The sequence below is a fragment of the Ammospiza nelsoni genome, chromosome Z (genome assembly GCF_027579445.1).
Source record: "Ammospiza nelsoni isolate bAmmNel1 chromosome Z, bAmmNel1.pri, whole genome shotgun sequence".
Taxonomy (NCBI): domain Eukaryota; kingdom Metazoa; phylum Chordata; class Aves; order Passeriformes; family Passerellidae; genus Ammospiza; species Ammospiza nelsoni.
In genome coordinates, this window is record NC_080669.1 from 22914297 (window position 1) to 22925443 (window position 11147).

Below are 11147 nucleotides of genomic sequence, written 5' to 3' on the forward strand. Positions count from 1 at the left end.
GGAGGGGTTAAGGTGGGCTTTGAAGAATGGATCCAACAAGAAGGAATGGTTTGAAATTTTACAAGTAATGCAGTAATAATTATCCAATGGTAATGCAGAGAAATCAGAACTTTCTAGTAATCATTTGAATAATTGAACAAGAGGATCATGGGTGGGTGTTCTGACTCACACTAAATACAAGGGTTTTCATATTGCCTCAAGTGGAAGTCTCCTGAATTTTTCAAACCGGCTTCAACACTGCACCTGGGAGAGACCTCTAAATGTAATTGAAGTAGTGCTTCTCCTGCTTTCTAGAACTAAGGAAGGTCCAGCTGGAAGAAGCCTTCTGGGTTTTGCTCAGAAGCAATAATGGCCAAAGAGCAGTAATGGGGTTCCTCACATCCTGGTCCCTTCTCGGTGCTCGTCTTCTCAGTGTGGGCTAGAGGGGCTTAGTGTGATTTTAATTTTAGATGCCTTGAGCAAGAGGTTATGGACCGGGAGGGCTTTTTGTGTTGCTTTGTAGCAGAGGAGAACTCTGCAGGGTTTTTTTGGCATTCTCTGTAGAGAAGGTGTGGTTCTGTGCATGAACTCACAAAGCAGCCCAGGGCACTGCTATTGTGATGTCAGCGGCCGCATGGCAGCGTTGTCAGGCAGAGTTGCTGTGCCGAGGCCCGGAAGGGCTCAGTGTGCAGAGCAGCTCTGTGCACGCTCACTGCAGGGGAACCTGCTCATCGACGAGGTCTCTGCCAGCACGACTCTGAATATTTTTCTTTTCTTCCTACAGGTCTTGTCTGGTGCAGACTTGACCGGCGCCGCTCAAGCCATGGAGGGAGTGTGTGCTGCAGCTTTCACGGCCTTTACTGTGGCTTATTCCGGGTACTTTTTCACCCACCTGGCACGTAAGTAGACGTTTTTGTTCAGTGCAGCATATGGAAACCCAAATGCCACAAAGAGGCCTTCAGCTGGATAATGCCCCTGCCCCGAGCTCCAGCTAAGAAGGGGGTGTCTCTCGCCAGTGGGGCGTGGGCAGCATTTGTAATGTAGCCTGCAGGGGTTCCGCTCCTGCCGTGGCAATGGAGTCTGGAGTCTCCTCAGTTTGGTGGCTCCAGCAAGACAACTTCCAGGATGGGAAGACTGGGAGAGCTTGGCAGGAGTCCTTGTAAAAGCTGTGCGCTGCTCTCCAGGACTGAGGGGAAGTCCCTCAGTTCAAGTCTTCTTGTCTGCATTCCCTCATCCCAGCATGTGCCTGTGGAACTTGACGCTTCCTGCACGCTAAAAGAGCCGTTTGTTCTGTGATGAAATTACAGAACGCGCTTGGAAAAGGCCTCTGAGATAGACATTTTAGAGGAGTTCTTGTATGCTCCCAGACACAGGAGCTGTTCCACTGCTGTGTCACCATAGAACAGCCACCATGGCTCAGGGGGACAGGGGTGAAGCCTCCCTGGGGAAAGGTTTGCAGTAAGCTCATGGCAATTGCTGCATGCAATGTCTTGAGAAAATTGAAGTACAGGAAAGAGAGGAGCTGTAGCTGCTGCAGGCTGGGGTGGGGCAGAAGCAATGACTGTTAGAGAACCACTTGGAGATTTTCTCAGTCTCAGGTTTCTGTGGGTTGAGTGGCCAAAGAGGACAAAAGGTAGACACCAGGCAGTATTTTGTGCTGCTGTTGTCTTGCTTGCTGTGTGCCACAAGGGATGCTGCTGGAGTGATGCAGTGAAAGCAGAATGCTCTGTCTTTGGGTTGACTTTTTGGTGGGCTTGGCCAGCACAGGCAGTTTTCTTACAGCATCTGGTTCTTTTTCCCTTGTGTGTTGCAGGTCACATCAGCCTTGCCTGGAGAGAATCCGGTCTTTGGGTGAGTGGCAAAGGAGCCTCTGGCGTTGGTGGCATTTGACACTTGTGGAGCAAGCTGTGAGCTGGGCCTGTTGCAGTCCAGTGCCAGCCTGGCTGGATGAATGAAAGTACAGTCCAGGCCCTTTGCAGCTTAGGCAGCAGCAGGAGCTGGAGAAGCCCAGGCTGTTTTCTCCAGTTCCTTTCCAGAGCTTTTAAGCAGCTGAAAGTGGGGCTGCTGGGTGCTTTAAGCCATGATGGAATTTCTCCTGTACAAGAGAGTGCAGTCCCATCAAACTGGCCCGTTTTACTTGAGTTTGAGCACCTTAGAATCCCATTTCTCTGCAGATGCTTTCTCCTTAGTGCATCTGGCTCTGGAGCTGAATATAAAGAAGGTTACGTGTCCCTGACAGTGCTGTCTGTCTGCAGAGCCCAAAAGGAACCTCGGAGCCTCCTGTGGCTGCGTGTCTTCCTGAAGAAGAGGCCAAAGGGGAGGAAGATGCCCAGCAAAGTGCCCCTGCAGGGCCTGAGCATCCAGCATCAGTAAGTGGCAGCTCTGGGTATTCCTGTGGCTGGAGCAAAGCATAGCTGCAAGTTTCTGATCAGACAGCACCTCCCGTGCCTGGCTGAAGATGCTGAGGGCTGGAATCTTGCCTGCCCTTCCCCCAGGCTGTGAGGCCTGGAAAAGGGGCGTGGAACTTGGATGTTCAGGCATCACCTTCCTACTGTTCTGAAAGGGGCTGTGATTTTTTCTTAGCAAGAGAAAAGAGGTAGCATTAGGATGTCTTTGGATGCTCCTGGGGTACAAGTGAGGCCCTTGGTGCCCAGTGGCTGTGCAGGCTCCCTGTCCCCAGTGAAGAGAGCAGTGCAAAGGTGCAGTTCAGAAGCTTGCAGGATATTTGGAGACACTGTCCCCAGGAGGGACCTGGCCCTGCACAGAGAGCAGCTGTCAGTAGCTAAAGGATCAGCTGAGATGCAGCGGGGCCTGTAGCTGAATATAGGTAAGGTTGTGAAGGACAGGTTCTTTCCTGTCCCTCATGCTGCTGTGTGTCCACAGAGCAGAAGGGCAGCGTCAGCACCTGCTCTGGCTGCCTCTGTACCCGAGGAAGAGGCTAAAGAGGAGGAAGGTGCCGATGAACCTGCCCCTGCTGTCAGCCCAGGGCCAGAGCAAAGATCATCAGTAAGTGCCTGCTTTGGTTAGCAGTGTCTGTGGTGTCATTTTGTGCGTGGTGTAAAAGCAGCCTTTGGATTCTGGGCCTTGAGCTGGAGAAGCGGGCTGCAAAAGCTGAGAGGTGAAGAGCCCTGGATGTGGCCAGCAGCATCTTCCTAGGGGCTTGCATTTGAAATGGGATGGGAGGGGCATCTCTGCCAGGCACATTTGTGACCCTCATTCATTTCTTGTCCCAGAGCTCCACCTCCTCTGTCCTGGCACCTGCAGGAGCTGCAGCAGAAGGCTCTGAAGGAGCCTCCAGTCCCCAAGCTGGCAAGTCAAGCGTGAGCAGCTCGTGCATCTGGAGCACGAGTAGCTCCTCTGGCAGCAGAGAGCAGCTGGGAGAGAGGACAGAGGACAAGTGCCTGGCCATGCTGAGTAGGTCCTTTGTGATCCTTGTCTGCTGGAGCAGTGCCCTGTGTGTGCGTGTGTGTCGGCATGAGCTGTGCCAGCTCCTGTTCCTCCTCAGCTGAGCGCCAGGTGCTGAGGCCTCCACACAGGACCTGTTGTTGTGCTTTGAGGTGGTGAGGGGTCACCGGGCTGTTGCTCCTGCCTCTGAGAGCAGCTCAGCCTGGCTAGGCTTTGCCTGAGCTTCCCTGGAGGCAAAAGGCAAACCAGAGATTGTTTCTGGCTGAGCAGGAGGCCGTGACCCAGCCAGTGAGTCTCAGGCCTCAAGGAGCTCCTGTGGGGCACGGCCAAGGTCATGTTCAGAACTCAGCCTGTCCTAAGGGCTGAGGCACCTCATTCCTAAGGCCCATCACAGTAGGTTGGAACATGAGCTCCTGCTCCTGAAAGGCAGAAGGCCATTGTTTAGGCAAAATTGTCCTGCTTAAAGCTGGAGATTGCGCTTCTGCTGGAAGCACTTTGCAATATTCTTGCTGTGCTGCAAAGGGCAGCTGTTGAGAACAATGATGCCAGGAGCCAAGATGCCTTTGATGTTTGCAAGGATTCAAGGTTTGGCTGAATGTCACAGAGTGTTGGTTGCCAAGAACAGCAAGGTTTTGTTTTTCCTGCTGCCCTTAATGTTTCCAGACAACAATCACTTCTCTTGGTTACAGGTTTGTGATCCCCGTCTGCTCTGACTGTTTCTGCATGTGCTTAGGTTTTAGTTTAGCCTTTTAGTTTGGTGCAGGCCATCTGTGCTGCAGGGCTGCTTGTCTTGCTGCTGTTGTTTTTGAGGTGGTGGCGGTGCGGTGGTGTTGTTGCTTCCCGACTGCCTGAGTTGAAAGGGCCCAGTGTGGCAGAGAGTGGGGCTGCCTTTCTGATCTGCTGCAGGGTGGGATCTCTTTTGAAGTGAGCATCTTTCCTTGGGTTTTTACAGAGATGCTGGTGAGCGAGGGAGATCCTGAGGCTGTCTACACAGAACTGGAAACTATTGGCAAAGGGTGAGTGCAGCCACAGCTCCTTCTTCAAAGGGAGGGCCTGTGCATTTTGCTGGTGTCACATCTGCCCAGAGCGACGTCAGGCAAGCTCCAAAGCTGTTCAGACACTGCGTTAAGATGATGCCTGATGATCTCTCAGTACGGGTCAGCATTTATAGCTGTGGTTCGAAGGCATGGCAAAGACACCTGGATGCTGGCAACGTCTTTTCTGCAGCAAAGAGCAGCACCTGGCAGATCTCCTGCCCCTCAAGTGTGTTGCACCTGTTTGCCGCTTTTCCCAGGAGAAATCGTTTTTGCATGTCTCAAAAGAACACAGAATGCGTGGGCATGAAAAGAGGAGAAACTTTGTTGCCTCAAAGGTCAAGTTAGCAGCTGACAGCTGTCAGGGAACAGCTCTCGGTAACATTTCTTTCCAGTAGTTTGCTGAAAACAGGGTTCAGTGGTCAGGATGGCCACCGCCTAGTCTACAAGGCAAAAGCCGAAATGAAAGAAGCAGCTGTCTTTTGTAGCTGAGGTGGCAAAAGACAAAGCTTCAGGGCAATGCCCAGTGCCAACGCACTCCAGAGGAAAAGGCATCATCTGGCTGATGGCAGACCCCTGGTGGATCCTGTTGGGTTGAGGCCTTTCCTGCAAAGAATCCACCAAGCTGTTCCCTTTGAAAGCCGGCTCTGCTGCCTGGAAATGGGACTGATTTGCAACATTTCCTCTGTGAGAAGCCAAATGTACAAGAAGTCTGCAGAAAAGTCGAGTCCTCCCTGTGTCTGATGCATTGAAGAGAAGCAGCTGCCAAATGCTCTGGACCCAGAACACAGCTGTCCAGGGATGCTGTGTTTTGAGGACTTCTCCATTTGTGTGTGCAGCAATGGAAGCCTTTGCCTGCTCTGGCTGTTGCTGGACACTAAATTGCTTGCAAGCTGAAGAAGGAATCTGTGTCTAGAGGCTTTCCTCCATGGCTGTTACATGGCTTCAGGCTTCTCAGGAGGCCTGAGTGGTGGTGCTTGAGTTTGGCAGACAGACTCCAAGGAGAGGTGGGAGAAGGCCCAACCAGCAAGTTCCTGGAAAAAACCCACACATGTACAGATACAGAAAGAGAAAAGGGGGAAAACATCAAGACGAGAATCGGTCCTGTTCCATTTACTGTTTGCCCACGGGCTTTTTTCCCATTGGACTGCAGTGTCTTGCCCTTGCAGGGACTAAAGGTCTTCTTCTTTCTCTGCTGCTGTTTTGTTTCTAGGGGTTTTGGCCTGGTGTGCATGGCAGTGGAGACTGCCACAGGAGAAGAGGTAAGCGTCAAGCAGCGCTGCAGCTTCTGCAGCTCTCGAGTGCCCTCCCCTCGGCTGTGAGCTGTGGCTGAGCTTTGGGTGGCCAGTAGAGCTTTGCTGCAAAGGGGAATGAAGTGCAGAGCAGTGTCCGCCTGCCAAATGCAGCGGGGACAGATTTTGTCCTCCTCAGCTGCCCCAGGGAATGCAAGGAGGCCAGGCGGTATCTGTCAGAGGAGGACACGCTGCCTGGGTCTTAGTGCCCAGCTGGCGTCTCAGAGCATGGCACTGCTCTTTGGGGCTGCAGGGTTGCTGAGTTCTCATTTCTGGCTGTCAGCAAGTACATGGGAATGGTGCTGGTCCTTCTGTAGGCACCTGCAGTGCTGCCCTTGGAAGTGTGCTCAGAGAGAGTGGTCTGCAAGGAGTCTCTCAAGGGCCTAAGCCCTGCTCAGAGCCTGGTGTATACGCCTAGGAGATCAAGGCAGGAGTTATGTCTTTTGGCAGTCAGGCAGTAATTGCAAATGTCAGTGGTGTGAAGGAAAATATTTTAGTGGAGCAAAATAAAAGTTCCTGAAGTGAGGAAGTGCTAGGATTGTCCTTTTTGGAGGCATTTTTTCCGTGAAGTATGTAGGGGTGTATTTCTTAAAGGGAAGAAGCCTCAGAATGTTTTATGGACGGCATTTTTTCTGTCGTGTCTGTAAGAGCTGGGTTTGTTGTTGTGCAATAGAGAATGCCAGTGGTTGCTGCAGGAATGACCAAACACCCTAGAAGTGCCAAAGGTTTCCCAGCAGTTTTGCTCCATTTCTACCAGCACAAAATGGCTTCCTGCTTGCAAGAGGTGTGTGAATGAGCATGGGGATGATAAAGTAATACCTTGGGAGAAGACTGGCCCTGGGGCAGAGTGAGGGTTGTTAGAGCTTGGAGGTGGAGAGCTTAGAGCGTGTTTCTCCCAGGTTTCCAAGGCAAAGGATATGTGGCTCCGTGTCTTGGGAAGTGCCCAAGCAGGCGCTCTGATGTCCTGTCACAAGGCAGCTTGGCCCAGCCCAGCACTATCATCCCATAATTGCCTTTGTGGTCCTGTGCCACAGACTTCTTTGGTTCATGGCTTTCTATGTCGTTTTAGGTGGCCATAAAGAAAATCAGTCTCTTGCAAGAGAGCGGCAGCGAACTGTGCCTGAATGAAATCCAGGTCATGCGTGGCAATAAGCATGCCAACCTTGTCAACTATGTAGACAGGTGAGTGGTTCTGCTGTTCTGCCGCGAGAGGTCATTCACATCCTGCAAGCCAGAGGTTCCGCCACTCCTTTGGTGGCTGGCAGAGGATGGAGCTGTTCATTCCTGTTTCTGGGCTGATCTACAGCGTCTTGGGAGGAGATTGCATTGGGGCTGTGTTAATCATTCCTGGCATACCGAGTTTGAAGGGCGCCTTCAAAGGCCAGACTCGGCTCTATCTTACCGAGCCAACAGCCTCAAAGTTCCTGTGCTCTCTCCCCATGGTTTTATTTGGTTTGGGGTTTGATTTTTCCCCCATGCGTCTGAAGTGCTGACAAAGCACTGTAGATTGTATTTCCCTTGGCCTGTTGCGTTGGTGTGGATACCAAGCAGTCTTTTAGACTGCCCAGAGTTCAAGGCCTGTAGAGCATAGTGAATGACTCCTCACTTCCTCCTGTCTTCCTCTGAGAGAGACACAGAAACGAGAATGCATCAGGTGGTGTGAGTGCGCACATTCATCTCCAGGCTGTTGTTTCCCCCTTTCAGCTACCTGCTGGACGAGGAACTCTGGCTGGTGATGGAATACATGGACGGAGGTTCCTTACACGATGTCATCAGGGAGACTCATCTGGCAGAAGGAGAGATAGCAGCTGTCTCTCGGGAGGTAAGGGACGGTGCTTGTGCTTCCCATGGCTTGGTCGCGATGGTCCTTCCAAACAAGTGGTAAGGAGAGGAGAGATTTCATCTCCTGAGCCTCCTTGCTGCCTTTCTCTTATGACTGGCAGTAGTAAGAGCACCTGAAGTGCCTGCCAGTGTCCCTGCCCTTCTTCTAGTGTGTTTGTGTTTGCCTCTCTAAACACTTGCCTGGAGCCTGTGTGAGCTGCATTCCTGCATCCCTGAAGGGCAAAAGTGCTGGTGGTGCAATGTCAAGCAAGTGGCAAAGACAAAGAGATACTTGCAGGACTCTCAGAGAGCTGAGCCTCAAAGGAGAGCCTTGCACCCAAAGTGGTGTTTGCAAAAGCATCCACTGTTGCCTGACTGGAGAGAGCACAGCCACTGCAGCAGTGCTCCGTCAGTCTGTGGTTGCAGGGCACGGCCGGAGGAACAATTGCCCTTTCTCTTTCAGAAGCAAACGCACCCTCACTTAGAAAGGCACTGCTGTCCTCGTGTTGGAGCAGCAAGCTCTTGCCCTTGCCAGCAGCCTGTCCTGCCATGGCTCAGCGTGGCCCAGGAATGTGGCAGTGTTGCAGATGTGCCACTTCCCTGCTTGTGGGATAAAATCCACTTAGGCTGGTGTTTCTTTTTCCTCTCAGTGCCTGCAAGGCCTGGATTTCCTTCACTCCAAGCAAGTGATCCACCGGGACGTCAAAAGCCGCAACATTCTCCTGAGTCTGGACGGATCTGTCAAGTTGGGTGGGTGTTGCTGACCAGGCTCCGCCGTGGCAGGCTGTGGTGTGGGGCTGCCTTTGGGTGACTGCCGGTTCCCTTGCAGCGCAGGCTGCCCTGCTGCAAGCGCAGAGCACAGCCACAAGGTGCAGGGAGGTGTTGCTGGGAACAAGGGCTCAGGAGTGCCTTTGGCTTGTGGATGTGTCCCTTCCCAAGCAAGGCACTCACAGTCTAATAGCTTCAGGGCACTAAAAGCCACTGTCTGAAACTGGGGGCTTTTGCTAAGTGGCCAGTTCTGCATTTCTTTTGCTGCAGGCCCAAGGAATGGCAGCATGGCCCCTTTATGGCAGCTGGGTTCCACGCTGCCTTCTTGGACATGGGTACAGTGGGGACTCCTTTTGTTTGCTTTCCTCACTCACGCTGCCTCCTTTTTTCTCCTCAGCTGATTTTGGCCTTGCTGCTGAGCTCACCGCTGAGCAGAACAAACGGAGATCAGCTGTCGGGACCACTTACTGGATGGCGCCTGAAATCTTCACCAGGAAGCTCTATGGCCCCAAAGTGGACATCTGGTCCTTTGGCATTGTGGCGATCGAGATGGTGGAAGGGGCGCCTCCTTACTGGAATGAAACCTCCCGCACGGTGCGCTGCAACTGCTCTCAGATTCTGCTGTCACCCAAACAAAATCTGCTCCCATGCCTCTGCCTGGCAAGCTTGCTAACACCTTGAGATGAGAGGTTCCAGGCTGCATAGTGTCTCGTGCTCCTTGTCCAGATCATCCCCTCTGCCAGTTCAGTGCAGGAACAGCACAAAGAATCGTGATGCCTTTTGCTTGACGGAAGCTTTGCCTAAGGGAGCAGTGAGCCGTGCTGAGCTGCATTGTATGGAATAATCCTTGGAAACAGTAGAGTTAGACCAAAGTTCATCCTCCAAATCGCCTGTAGAGCTGGTGTCAGTTCTCAGAGAAGCCAAGTGTGCTTTTGCTGATGGAGTTGCTCTTAATTGCATCAGCCAGTGAAATCAGGGGTGAAGGCAAGAGCCTTTGCATATTGGACTGGCTAGGGCTGCTTTGGGTCCTCTCAGCAGGGGTTGGAAATGTATCTCCCAGGATCTAGCAGGGAGTGAAGTGCCACTGGAGAGTGGAGGCTCTCCAGTGGGGTGTGTGTGAGCAGTTTGGGGTGCGAAGGAGACAGGTAGAGTGTGGCATTTCCTTCTTCTCTAGGTTCAAGAGCTGATCAGCAGCGGGGGCAGGCCGAAGCTGCAGAAGCCCAGGCAACAGTCGGCGTGGTTGCGAGACTTTCTGCACTGCTGCCTGGAGAGGGACGAGGACAGGCGCTGGTCTGCCCAGGAACTGCTGCAGGTAAAAGGCAAAGCGGCTGCAGGCTGCGCCAGCTGCCCGCTGCCAGGGGCTCCTCATCTGCTCAAGTCCAAGGCGTCTGATGGGCCCCGCTCCTAAGTATCTCCAGTCTGGGGGCTTGCAAAGGAAAACAAAGGAGAATCGTGGCCTAGGATGCCTTGGAGGGAGCCTTTCAAGGTCACCTAGACCAAATCTCCTCATCTGGATTCATGGATTTGTGGGATTGGGAGCCATGTTTGCCTCATGTAGCAAGGTCCTGGATGTGGAGACAGAGGTGCCCAGAATGCCCTCCTTTCTGCTTTCTGTATCTTTCTGGTAGCCAGAGAAAGCCTGTTTCAGCCTGTGAGGAAAGGTCAAGTTCATGTTTTCTTTTTCTCTTTGGGCAGCATCCGTTCGTAACATCAGCCAAGCCAACCTCTGACCTGACGCCTCTCATCATGGCCACGCAGCAGTTTATGGCCGACAGGAGATACTAGCCCTGGAAGAGGCCATTGTTGTAGTTTGTAGTTTGTAGTTTGTAGTTTATAGCTCGTAGTTTGTAGTCTGTATTTTGTAGTTTGTAGTTTGTAGTTTATAGCTCGTAGTTTGTAGTTTGAAGATTATAGATCATAGGTTGTAGTGTGTTGAGACTGGTAGTCAAAATAAATACTGTCATAAATAAAACCTTGACTGTGCAGGAAGCTTCCCTTTGTTCTCAGCCTCTGAATAAGCTCTAAATTTGCTTCTGAATGGGCAGGTGTTTCTTCAATGTGGGAAGACCCATGGATGGGGTTTGTGGCAGGGTTTGGAAGCCTGTTAGAAGGTCTTCTTCCTTCACTGCCTCCAGGCCATAACCTCTTGTAGAGATACCGGCTTGCAGCTGTGACTAGAGGAGATACAGGCTTGCAGCTGTGACTAGAGGAGCAGAGTAGGGCAAAGTGGAGCAGAGCAGTGGTGTCACTGCTGGGGATGCTGCTGTGGCTGTGGGCAGAGGGGGAGGGAGCCGGGCTTCTCCACGGGCTCAGGTGCAGGCGAGTGTCCAGCGGGAAGGCAAGTTCTGCCACGGGAACTAAGGCCAACGTGAGGGAGTGAAAACTTGTGCAGCTGGGATCTGCCTGAGCCACTGTGGAGGCCTGTGGGCCTGCTGGGGCACTTCCTGGGGCTGTGGCCTGGAAGAATTTCCCCTAGACTTTAACCTCTCCCATGGATTTCTGTTTATCGTTTCAAGATACGTTCGATACAGTGATTCTTGAAAATCATTTACTTTGCGATGTTTGGTGGTAACTGACGGTCTAATTGACAACCATTTAAATTTAAATTGTAGTTGCAGAATATTCAACAGACTTCCTTTCCCAGTTTTTGTGGTTTGCCCCTACTTCCCTGAACCCACAATCCCTGAGAAGGACAGGCCGGGAGATGGAACCTGCTCAAGAGCAGCGGCGAGCCACCAGCCATCTGCCATCTCCCCTCCTTTTCTGTCTCCTTGCCAGGACGGCACCGGCCATGGTGCCCTGGATTCTACCCTAACCCACTTTCTGAGAGCCCTCAATCCTGCCCCTG

General features: G+C 52.3%; 1 protein-coding gene across 1 annotated transcript; it reads left to right on the forward strand.

Annotated features, from left to right (window-relative positions):
* The first annotated feature begins 613 nt into the window (after positions 1–613).
* On the forward strand, positions 614–10084 carry LOC132087046 (serine/threonine-protein kinase PAK 3-like). Its single transcript, XM_059493074.1, has 9 exons — positions 614–878; positions 1793–1830; positions 2235–2348; positions 6780–6892; positions 7415–7532; positions 8182–8281; positions 8697–8893; positions 9474–9611; positions 9995–10084. The coding sequence occupies exons 1-9, from the start codon at positions 614–616 to the stop codon at positions 10082–10084; spliced, it is 1173 nt and encodes a 390-aa protein (XP_059349057.1).
* Positions 10085–11147: the final 1063 nt, after the last annotated feature.

Bases quoted from the DNA above. Each gene is read 5' to 3' on its own strand.
- LOC132087046 (XM_059493074.1), top strand. From the start codon at position 614: ATGGCAGCGTTGTCAGGCAGAGTTGCTGTGCCGAGGCCCGGAAGGGCT. The intron at 1,831-2,234 runs GTGAGTGGCAAA...GTCTGTCTGCAG, and splicing joins GGAGAGAATCCGGTCTTTGG to AGCCCAAAAGGAACCTCGGA. The intron at 7,533-8,181 runs GTAAGGGACGGT...TTTTCCTCTCAG, and splicing joins TAGCAGCTGTCTCTCGGGAG to TGCCTGCAAGGCCTGGATTT.